This window comes from Musa acuminata, chromosome BXJ1-5, assembly GCF_036884655.1.
Source record: "Musa acuminata AAA Group cultivar baxijiao chromosome BXJ1-5, Cavendish_Baxijiao_AAA, whole genome shotgun sequence".
In the NCBI taxonomy this organism is placed as follows: Eukaryota; Viridiplantae; Streptophyta; class Magnoliopsida; order Zingiberales; family Musaceae; genus Musa; species Musa acuminata.
Window position 1 is genome coordinate 45594669 of NC_088331.1, and position 11669 is coordinate 45606337.

At 38.8% G+C, this 11669-nt stretch overlaps 2 protein-coding genes across 6 annotated transcripts; both read right to left on the reverse strand.

Moving 5' to 3' along the window:
• Positions 1-1343: 1343 nt before the first annotated feature.
• On the reverse strand, positions 1344-5149 carry LOC135674570 (cyclin-dependent kinase G-2-like). Of its 5 annotated transcripts, none has more exons than XR_010513649.1 (8): positions 3212-5129; positions 2993-3121; positions 2669-2804; positions 2484-2572; positions 2155-2266; positions 1952-2058; positions 1667-1853; positions 1344-1594 (listed from the first exon to the last, which is right to left on the reverse strand). XR_010513649.1 is itself a non-coding variant. In XM_065184533.1 (8 exons), the coding sequence occupies exons 2-8, from the start codon at positions 4699-4701 to the stop codon at positions 1754-1756; spliced, it is 2163 nt and encodes a 720-aa protein (XP_065040605.1). In that variant the 5' UTR covers positions 4702-4885; positions 5005-5149; the 3' UTR covers positions 1344-1753. The 5 variants fall into 5 exon arrangements, 3 of the variants coding, with proteins under 3 accessions (XP_065040605.1, XP_065040604.1, XP_065040606.1); XR_010513650.1 differs by having other exon boundaries at positions 1344-1597; XM_065184533.1 differs by having other exon boundaries at positions 1344-1853; positions 3212-4885; positions 5005-5149.
• Positions 5150-6110: 961 nt separating this feature from the next.
• LOC135674571 (glyceraldehyde-3-phosphate dehydrogenase 2, cytosolic) lies at positions 6111-11328 on the reverse strand. Its single transcript, XM_065184535.1, has 12 exons — positions 11181-11328; positions 11043-11066; positions 10828-10928; positions 10447-10562; positions 10236-10335; positions 9411-9557; positions 9261-9321; positions 9058-9155; positions 8082-8224; positions 6692-6775; positions 6476-6565; positions 6111-6375 (listed from the first exon to the last, which is right to left on the reverse strand). The coding sequence occupies exons 1-12, from the start codon at positions 11182-11184 to the stop codon at positions 6330-6332; spliced, it is 1014 nt and encodes a 337-aa protein (XP_065040607.1). The 5' UTR covers positions 11185-11328; the 3' UTR covers positions 6111-6329.
• Between the last annotated feature and the right edge of the window lie 341 nt (positions 11329-11669).

The following is an 11669-nucleotide window of genomic DNA, read 5'->3' on the forward strand; positions in this document are numbered from 1 at the left end:
TGTCATTCCAACACAATAAAATCGTCAACCAATGATCAACACAGGTTAACATAAGAAACAAGGATAGCATGATGAAAGCCACATGAATGCATTTCACCAAAATCAAGTTTGACATAACAATAAATATAGTAAACTAAAATTGCATGCCATCTAGGAAGATGAACTATTGGAGAGCTATAGCTAACAAGCAGTGCAGACAACCAACTTAAACAATATGATCAAGATGGACAGCTGACATAATGACACTAGGACACATTAAAAATACAGCTGTTGAGCTTCAGAAGACTCAATAAAGTTCATGTCATGGTAGTCAAAGTTCATATTTAGTATTTTATAGACGGTCTCAAGCAAAAGCATGCAAAGCACAAACGAAGAAATCCATTACGCTTAACAATTGTTCAAATTTGAAAATGGAGGCCAATCCAAACATTTCTCCATGAAGTAACTATTTCATGCAAGCAATATCAATATGCAAAGATAGGTGGAGAGCTGAGAGGCACAGTTTAACCACCATAGTTAAAGACATGCATACATAAATATATATACACAAACACATGTATACATATATATATACATCACATATCATCAAACACTGCCCATGTAGTGACAGATTTTGTTTAAAGCATTCTTCCTGTAACAAAAGTCTAGTTATCATTCAATGTGAACTCACTAGTTTCAAGAATGCATTTTTTCCACATTTCAACTCAATTATTTGCGAATCCTCTACTGCAACTCACACTATTTGGTACCCAAACCATGTGTTGACTTGGCATCCATCAATTCACTAGCATTTGGTAGAACTCCTAAACATTTTTCTATATATTAATCACTCAATTTATGAATTTTCAGGAAAATAAAAGCCCCACTGAATATGTAAATATGTAATACATGACCATGTGCTGTCCCTCAATGTAGAGCTAGCAGGCAGGTACAAAATCATACAAATAAAACATCTTAAGAAGTAGCTCTTGAAGCATGCATGATCTTAAAAGTATAATATTACAAGAATTGTTCAGTGAAGATGTAGGTTGCTCCCTGCAACAAGTCAAACGTTACAGCCAGGGGCATCAGGGCAGCAAGCTATAAAATTTTGCCAATTGTAAAACTACACAAGCCTATAGGTAGTATAAGTTTCAGATCATAAGAATATGCATAAAAAACTTTTATTTCACTAACAATCATGATTATGTTAACAAATATAGCATGCAAAATTCATTATCCTCCCGGTCTTAAAGATTCATGCAACAAATTACCTTTTACTAATAAGTTATTGATCACTTTCTCCAGCTCTGGAAGCAACAATATCCAACCGCATCAACCAGTCGATTCTTGCAAACACAGTATGAACGATCAAAATAATGTATTAACGTATCAATTAATATTTGGTATTAAATCCAGTCTTTCACCATTAAGAAATATGTTACATATACAAGTCTGAGAGGAAATTGATACTGCCAAGATAAAATTTGATATCCCACACCTTAAACGATTAACTGCTGCTGAAGTAAAAAAAGAAAATGCCTGAAGTACATGGTGTTTTGGTGGAGAAGGGGAAGATAATATCCTTCATTGTCATCCACACCATCAGTGGTGCCTGCTAAACAATATTATCAATCGTTGCTCGATACCAATGAAGTTGCACAATGTCACCAGCAAAATATCTCACCTAAGATATTAGTGAATATGAATTTCTGTCTACAAGTGCCAGGCAGCACTCACAATCGTGACCACAGCAATGCTCTGTACCTGTCCTCTAACCAAACAGACTAGAAAGACCTAGTTCCCCTTGTTGCAATTCCTTCTTCCGTTGCTCTGCAAGTGGATCAGGACTCTTCATTATCCTTCGTAGGCGCCTGAATATTAAACGAGACAAAAATCATGAGTCACATATAACAGAATCCAAGGAAGTCTACGTTCAGCAGAAGTTTTTTAATTCAATAACTTTAGGCACCTGTCCTGAGCATGTTGAGCAGGAAAAGTAGGCATAAATTCCTTCGACTTTGGCAATGGAACCTCACAGAACCAGTGATGATTAAGTGCAGCTTCCGCTGTTATTCGCTGCATTCACGATAAGTGGCAAACATTAGTCAATCAAAGGAAGACAACATAAGAACCAACTTCAATGAGAAAATTAATTCATTCAATCAAAATTACCTTTTCAGGGTCATATGTAAGAAGTTTGTTTAATAAGTCAAAACCGGCTTCAGACAGGGTTGGACGTCCAGAAAATGATGTAGGAGGAAACTTTTCCCGTAGCTTATTATACCTGCAAGAAAAAGGAAGCAATTTGCTAAATGACAAAACATTAAAAACGCATCACCTAACTGCTAGTGCCACCAAAGCAAGCCATAAAGCTTAAGCAAGATCATCCATAGCTCGAGGCCTGGAAAAGGGTGGTGTTAATAAGAATGACAATAAAGCTACCAAAGCTTATAATTGCATGCAACTACCAAAAAAAGTAGATGAATAAATATTTGACTTACGGCTGCTTGACAAAATTAACTTTAACCCCAGGTAATTTAGCAAATCCAGGCCATATCTTCTCGTTCGGGGTACCGAGTGCCCTGAATATCTGTAACAATGCTGGTTGAATTAGGGGATATGAACAAAAAGAGGCAAAGGGTAATAAATAATAACTAGATGAAGCTATATTATAAGGGGAAAAAACCTTGTCAAGTTGATCAAACTCAGTCTTTCCACTGAATAATGGTTCTTTTGCTAAAAGTTCAGCCATTATGCATCCTAAGGACCACATGTCAATTGCAGTTGAATACTCCTTAGCTCCTAACAGAAGCTCTGGTGCCCTATAATAACAAGAGCAAGAATGCTAAAGAATGAGGCTAACTAGCTTTGAAGCATTGCAATTGATTGTGCCATCAATACATAACAATAGATATTACAAAATCATACACTCACCACCATCTTCATGAAAAGCAGCAGAAGCAAAATAAAAAGAATTTACAGAAGTAGAGTACATAAGAGTGTAACATACCTGTACCACAATGTCACCACCAAGTGAGTGTAAGGCTTCAATGGGCTGCCATATTGACGAGACAAGCCAAAATCACATATCTTCAACTCTCCACGATTATTTAAAAGAAGATTTGATGTCTTTAAATCCCTAGTGGAAGGGAAAGTCATTCGAATAAGTAAACTATGGAGACAAAGATAACAGAGCAATACACGTTACAGCTAAAAATTCTGAAAGTACCTATGGAGTACCCAGTTGTCATGAAGGTATTTGACACCTGAAAACAGCTGCAACATCAAGCATTTAACCTCACTCTGACTAAATGGCTGCTTCATAGTCTCCATCAGCCCTTTTAGATCATGCTCCATGTATTCCATTGCCATGAATATACTATCCAGGCTGCTACCAACTACAACTTCCTTAACATCGACAATTGAAGGATGATGAAAAGACAACAAAATGTTTATCTCTCTAAGTGACGTCAGTGGAAAACCCTCCCTCTCCTTCTCCATTTTAACCTTTTTCAATGCTACAATCTCCCCTGTCTTTTTATCCTTTGCACGGTACACAACACCATAGGTGCCTTCATCTATTTTATTCAGCCTCTCGAACTCATCAACACTCCTACAACCTTGCAGCATGTTTATACTCCTTTGGGGCGTCTGTGCTGCTTCAGGTGTCTTAGACCTATGATCTTCAGCATCAAAGTCGGTATCAGAAAGTTGATCACTTGTCTCTGCATTAGACTCATCCCTGTCAACATCCATATAATCACTCCCATCCACCTCAACCTCCTGATCATGATCTGCATGCTCTCCCTCTGAATCAAAGAGCTTAGACAAAGCCCCACTGGAATTTTGTCTCACAATAACCTCACCTAGCTCAGGAGTCGGTGACTTCTTCAACAGTTGTTGCCCTGCAGTGTTGGACAAAGGATTAGTCTTTTTCCTTTTCCGTGCATCATCCTCCTTGAGTTCATCTTCTTCATCGTCGAGAGCACTGTTTCCATCAGCCCATCTGGAGAAGGAAATACTCCGAGCCGGTGCAGGTTCCTCATAATACTCATCTACCAACTTGGCCTCCTGATTGTTATTTTCTGACTGTTCCTGATGTAAATCTACAGAGACATTTGAATCTAGAGGCAACTCATTCCCAAGAGATGGTTCAACAACCTGTGGTGGTACAAAACCCTGAGGCAATGGAGGTGGTGGAGGCAGTGTAACATCTTCAACCTTGCTGATCTTACTCCTGGGAGTAGAAACACTGGATTTCTTATTGTCATCCCTATCCCAAATGATTGGAGAGAATTTCCTTTTCCTAACAGGCATAGAAACGTCATCAATCTCCTGATTCTGGATCCCATTCTCCCTGATCTTTGAAACAGGCGCTTCAGCATCATCTGATCCGCTCCCACTGGACAACTCCCCGGTCTCACGGTCGACATCTCTCTCAGAGAGGTGGCTCATTTTCTGAATATGCCCGCTTCCACCACTCGAATTGCTAGACATGGGGGAGCGGTAGGAGCCATTCACCGATTTCGTTTCCGTGATGTCTCTTTGGCTAGCACTAACCCTATCACGCACGTCCCGATCACTCCGGCCACGGTCCCTATCGCGACCCCCTTCACGGACACGACCCTGGTAATAATCCCTCCTGCTAGAGTTCTCTACATCCGCTTCACGGTCCCGGAACTCGTGATCCCGATACCCACCATATCGACCGGCAGCCATGTTACAAATCTTGTTTTTTACCAAAAGAAACCCTAGAAATCGAGAAAGGGGATAAATCTAGCGGGACGAAACCCTAGAACTCACCAAGCGAGGCAGACTCGAAAACCCCCGATAAATCTCATAAAATCAAACAATAAGGGGAATAAATTTAGATTCGAGCCGAATCAATCATCCCACCAAACTCCTACAAGAATCAACTGGTTGGAAGCGTGGAGAGCGCGGAGAAAGGCCCAATTGAGATGGAACCGATGTAGAACTCGGGAAAGTAGACAGAATGTAGAGGGGACCGCTGAGATTACTGACCTGAAGCGCCGCCCCAACAAGGGTTTCCCCGAGCCGCCACTGGAGATGGGGGCGAAAAGAGGGAACGAGCATGGAGGGGGGGAACTTGTTTATTATAGTACTGCGGGAAGCTGCTTCGATGCGAGCGGCGGCGGAAAGCGCCGATCACTAAAAGGAAACGTTTGTTCCACTTGACCGACACCGACCCGATTAATCTACCAGCGACGCTTTCTCGGCAATTGGCTCGGGCCGACTTGACAATCGATCAGGTGTGGTTCAGGTCACTATAAAGGGCGTTCGTGTGAACGGTTCCGCGCGTGGGCCGGGATCGGTCTCGAATAAGTGGGCCGGCTGTTAAACCCAAACGGTTCAGAAACTCGTCCGGCTTAGCCGCACACCATCCATCCAATTGGTGGTCAAGCATGAACGCTGCAGTATTAGTTTGACTAGACACAAGTAGTCAACTCCTACTTGGGAAAACAGGGGTGAAACAGTACGATTAGACGGTACGTGTACCAAAAAGGTACATTAATTCTAATCCAACAAACAAATTGATCTATTTTGTCGTTAAAAGAATTAGATTACCTTTTTCCTCGTCGTCTCCCATGTCAAACTCCACCTATACATCGTCTTCCTAGTACAAGATAATAAATAGTGAAGGTCGTGTTCCAGTGTGGAACTTCTAGCAATGAAGAACCCAATCCAGATAATGAAAAGAAAAGCCTGGATCGACTTGTTACCGATTCTGCAGTGACATGTTGTTAGGTTGGAAACAAAAGCCTCAATGCCCAGATGATATAATCCAGCAAGCAATCAGATACGAAGTGTCAAAAAGTATGTTAAGTTAATACAGACAATGCCACATTCGGATGATGTTCGAGTGCCGCAAGAGATCGTAGTATGTTCATATGTTGACAGCAGCTTTTCCACTGTATTCATAAATGCTTCAAAAGAGACTGTTACTGCAATAACTACATAAAAGGATCGAAAATGGAAAGACAGATGCAGCATGACCAGAGATACAGACTCGTAGTTGCTCTTTATAGACATCATATACGGTTGCGAGCATCCGGAAATGCAATGTGGGAGTGCAGAAAGTTTATAGAGGAATTTAGAAACCATGAAAATGACAATATTAATTATGATTATTTTAATGACTTGTTGCACAAAACAAAGCTCTTTCATATTCATATGCAGCTGAATAATTATCATCTTACATATAATGATGGTATCTGATTCCCAACAAAGTGGAAAGATAATAGGAAAGTCGACGCCTTTCATGAAACATTTATTCACCATCAGCTACAAGTAGCAAAGGAAGGATACAAACAGCAACAAGCCATAATTTACTTAGTGCAAGCCATATGACGGATCAGGTCAACAACACGAGAGCTGCAAAAGAAGAAAAATTCACATAATTAAAGGAGGAGAAACTTGACAAGCTAAACTCATAATCTCTAATCACTGTTGTCTTGAACAAAAGATGAATTACCTGTAGCCCCATTCATTGTCATACCATGCCACAACCTTGACAAAATTCTCATTTAAAGCAATTCCAGCCTTGGCATCAAAAATGCTTGACCTAAAACGAGCAATCAAAGTAAAAATTAACTAGCATTCTCAATTTGATATTTAGTAATTGTGTGCTAACACATCAGGATATCAAACACTGACTGTCCATTTTCAATGAAAAGTTTCAACATGGTACCTGCTATCACCCACGAAGTCAGTGGAGACCAAGTCCTCTTCTACATAACCCAATATTCCCTTGAGTTTCCCCTCAGACTCTTCCCTGTTGTACAACAATTCAAAATTGTAAACATGAGAAACATTCTCATAAAGCAATCTATGTCGCTGCCATGCAGTATAATGCTCATAAGTCTCCACATATGAAAGCATTGCTCAAGGCCTATGATATGCAGTGTATGCAATTACATATGCAGCTGTGTGCATCTATATTGGCCTCAGCCTATCAACGTAAGTTACAACTGTATGTAGGTTTGTATCTTTTTCTCAATGTTAATAGTTCTATAATTAAATTAGATACATTATCTAAGATTCTAAATCACAGCAGATGGGCATATAACTACAATCAAATATAATTTAAATGTTTGTTTCTTACACTTATCATTTAAATTCTTAAAGAGTATAAATATCATTCCATTTGTTTGTGATTTGGCCATAGCATGCATTTATCTACTTATTTTTCTAATGTATGTTGTGTTTGTGCTTAACTATGTATATCCAAGTATTTAATATAAGCAAGACATGTGCCAGCAAATACAGCCTAACATCACATATACACTATCTTGCATATTGACCAGCTGCATGCAACGACCCACTGATAAGCACTTAGCATGTGCTTTGAATACAATTTCATAAAATGTGGCAAAAAGCCAAACTTAGAACAACGAGACTAAAAAAAGAGAGCATGATCAAAAGCCAAAAAACTTCTCAAACTGCAATGTGATTTGCCACATTATGCTTACGTCATCAAGAAGTAAAAGAATCATTGCAATCTTCACTCAGATCTTTTGCATATATGCCCTTTAAATCCAGTTTAGTACAAACCCCTGTATAATTAGCTAGTATGCCCCCTCTAAACCAATTAATTAGTGTGAATACAACCGTGTATTCACCTCTAGCAGTCAACAGTGACCCAATACATTAAATACCAAATGTCCCATCAGGTAACCTTGTAAACTCATTGGTGTTGAGATGAAAGCATAACAAGTCAATTTCTTGACTCTAGATTCTCAAACTATCTTCGTGTTCTCTTACCCACCAAACCTTATAGTTAGCCTAGTTGATCAAGACTATACATGGCAAATATAATTAGAAGGATGCTTTGCAAGTCGCATTTTAGACCTTTTATAATTAAATCATTGGGATTGGTGGGGAAGGAATAAGAAGTCAGTTCTGTCAATCACAAGTTTCAGAGGCTTACATGCGAAAAATTCATGGCATTATATTCAAGCTAAACCTACTGAACCTACTCTGTGTACATAACTACAGCAAGCAATCATAGTTTCAGCAACTTAGCTACAACTTTATAGTATTGAGAGATCACATAATCCAAGAAATTTTAATCTACTTACTTAATGGCAGCCTTAATCTGCTCATAAGAAGCAGCTTTCTCAAGCCTAACGGTGAGATCCACAACAGAAACATCCACCGTTGGAACGCGGAAGGCCATACCAGTTAATTTACCGTTCAAAGCAGGGAGCACTTTACCTACAGCCTGTAACATAGCGAATGAAATAATTAAAAACCTACTCACAAAACAAATGCATGATGAGAAAATCAACTAATCATACAAATTTAAGTAGAAAAAGCTGATAGAACTGTTGCTTAAGCATTATAGTGTTCCCATATTCAAAAGACTAAATTATATTGGCATTTAGTGCAAATGAAGAAAAATAAAATATTTGTTTGGGTTAGCTTCAGTTCCATCGAAGAAGGAAAAATATATCATAATCAAAAGAAGTTATTTCTTGAGTAAACACAACACTATTGATGATCTCTCAAAGCACATGAAGATAATGTATATATCAGACTCAACTTGTGTCTAGTAATCAGGTTTAATAACTTGAAAATATACTAATAAATTACACCACAAAGACCAACGAATGAACAATCCTTTAGTATAGAACTTATCACTTATCAGTAGACAAACTTACAGTATCTTTACATGCTATATGAACAAATATAAGCCATTAATAATCATGCAAAACAAAGAAGGATAGTCATAACAAACCCAAAAAAATGTCAACAGAGGAAATATCATGGACAAAGCCTTGAAAGTAGCCTTGAAAAAAAGCTAACCAAGCATATAGTTTAACAAATGACACTAAAGCCGAGTAGCTAGCTAAAACTACCCCAACTATAAATGCTAGAGTGACAAACAACCAAATGCGATATTTTTTATCAGGCCTGTCTCAACCATAAAATAATCACATGATATGAACATAAATTGACAAAGTGACCTGCACATATAAGTGCTTATGCAGACACATTTGAGAAAATGTGCCCACTGGCATAATATAACACAGTAAAATATGTTACAGGAAATACCTTAGCAGCACCAGTGCTGCTGGGAATGATGTTAAAACTTGCGGCTCGTCCACCCCTCCAATCCTTGCTAGATGGTCCATCAACAGTCTTTTGAGTGGCTGACAAAAAAAAAGAGCTCATATCACTCACCAACTCTTGATAAAATGAGAAAAAGCCCAAAGTTGAAACGATTTTGGACTTTAAAGCTTTCGTTGAATCAATACCAGTGATAGAATGCACAGTGGTCATCAATCCCTCAACAATTCCAAATCTATCATGGATGACCTGTCACATCATGAAAATCCAACATGGTCATCTAATAGCAAATTATAACATAATGATAAAAGCAGAATCTCAAATTTAGCAGTTATTACCTTGGCTAGAGGAGCAAGACAGTTGGTGGTACAGCTAGCATTGGAGACAATGTCGATGTCAGGCGTGTATGTATGCTCATTCACTCCTACCACAAACATAGGTGCATCTTTGCTTGGAGCAGAGATAATGACTTTTTTCGCACCACCCTGTATGTAGATCAATACACCAATGAAACTTCATCATGGTCTTACGATGCTAGTTTATAAAGAGGGAAAATCATTCACTTGACGAGAAGCAAATCTACTGAGTCTGAAATTCAAACTAAAATAGAAACTCTTTCTCCACTTCTATCAGATTCATGAAGAAAAATTATGTAAACTCTTCGATACTCATAGCACCATCATATAAATTTGTTGCTTTGAACTACGGTCAATTTTTTTATTTTTGTTTCAGCATCTTGCCTTCAGATATTCTGAAACATGCATTTCATTCACCATGAAAGATGAATTTAAGATTAAATAAGTAGCCAGGTTGTCAAATTTACATGTGAAGGTGAACATCATGTTTCAATTATGTAGACCTAAGAGAGATGACTTGCATTCTGATTATGTCAGTAAAGCTAAGGGAGGTGACATGACCTAAAATGAATTCGTCTGGAAGAACTTTACCTCTAATTCATTTGATAAAATCTATAATTCTAGGTGAACTTGTTAATAAGTCATCCAGTCCATGTGCATCACAAGCATAGGACACAAAGCACAGGAACTATTACCCAGTCATGAAAAAAGATCCTACACCTATGCAATCCCTAGAATCATTTTTCATCAGTTAAATCTGACTTCAATGACACAATTGATCTAAAGTGAATGAAAGTCGTCAAGTACCTTCAGGTGAGCAGCAGCCTTGTCCTTGTCCGTAAAGACACCTGTGGATTCTACAACATATTCAGCTCCAGTCTCACCCCATGGGATCTCTTCAGGGTTCCTAACCAGAACCACAACCAACTAAGATAGTTCAAAAAAATGAAAATAAAAACAGGCAGTCATAGTGTTAACCAGCTAATTTTAACAGAAAAGAGAAATGCAGTACAGGCACCTGATGCCAAAGACGGTTACTTGTTTCTCGCCAAAAAGAAGAGTCTTAGTGTCCTTCACTTTGATCTCATGATGCTTCCATTTCCCGTGCACCGTATCATATTTGAACATATATGTCTACGAATCATTATTCAATTTAGAAAGTCAGATCCATGAACAACCCCATCAGAGCTCAAGCAAAACAACTTATGCTTTAAACTTTGACAGTATATGGATCACGAAACCTCAAACAACTAAATCCATATAATCCGCAGTTAAATTCATGGATAAGCAACAAAATTCAAAGATCCAATACCGTTCCAGCAAAATTGAAAGCAGCGAATGTCTGAATTCAAAACGATCAGAAAATAACATGGACATGAAAGAACAGAAGGACAAGTACCATGTAGTCAGTGGAGATGAAGGGATCATTGACGGCCACGAGCTCCACATCATCGCTCTGGAGCGCGACTCTAGCAACCAACCTCCCGATCCTCCCAAAACCTACCAACAACCAAGAATCAAACCCAAAAGAAGCTCATAGATCGATACCATACCTCATCGAACTCCGATCAAAATCCTAAAACTACAGAAGAATCAAACAAACGCGGAACCAACCGTTGATGCCGATCTTGATCTTAGCTGCAAGCAAGTTACCACACAAAAAGGAAAGGAAATCAAAACTAGAACAGAGAAGCAGAACACGCGAGATCAAAAGAAACACGCAAGGAACATAGAAAGGAATCGGTGACGTACCCATGGCAATCGGAGGTGAAGATTCGAGATGAAACTAGTCGAGGTTACGGAGAGAAACGAGGTGGGAGAGGTTTACGAGGTACTTCTTATAGAGCTTTCTCGACTTCCTCTGTAAAAGTAGTAGAACGAAACACGAAGAGCGACACGTGGCGTGGAATGGTGGGTTCGTGGGATTAGAATAAGATGAATGCCACTAAAGTTCGCACATATATACGGAGACTGCCACTACGCGTTCACTGGAACCATGTAAAACCACACCGGATGGTGGTGGGGCCCTCATTCTCTTCTGTCTGTGGGTCCTCCAAAAACACTGCGTCGAATCCTAAGTCGGGTCGGTGAACGAGAAATTTAAGAACATGTAAATAAAAGTCCGATGCGCACCCTCTATTTTATTTCATATATTTATTTTATCACCCTTTTTTTCTATTTTTAAACCAACCTTTTTTTTGTCTCTTCTTAATCATCATCAAGTTTGTAATAAATTAGATT

Coding starts and splice junctions, on each gene's coding strand:
- LOC135674570 (XM_065184533.1), bottom strand. CDS start 4,701: ATGGCTGCCGGTCGATATGGTGGGTATCGGGATCACGAGTTCCGGGAC. Junction 2,805..2,992: donor GTGGTGACATTGTGGTACAG/GTATGTTACACT, acceptor TTGTTATTATAG/GGCACCAGAGCTTCTGTTAG. Junction 2,267..2,483: donor GTTAATTTTGTCAAGCAGCC/GTAAGTCAAATA, acceptor TTTTTCTTGCAG/GTATAATAAGCTACGGGAAA.
- LOC135674571 (XM_065184535.1), bottom strand. Junction 10,563..10,827: donor TCATCTCCACTGACTACATG/GTACTTGTCCTT, acceptor AATGATTCGTAG/ACATATATGTTCAAATATGA. Junction 6,776..8,081: donor CAGATTAAGGCTGCCATTAA/GTAAGTAGATTA, acceptor GTTGTACAACAG/GGAAGAGTCTGAGGGGAAAC.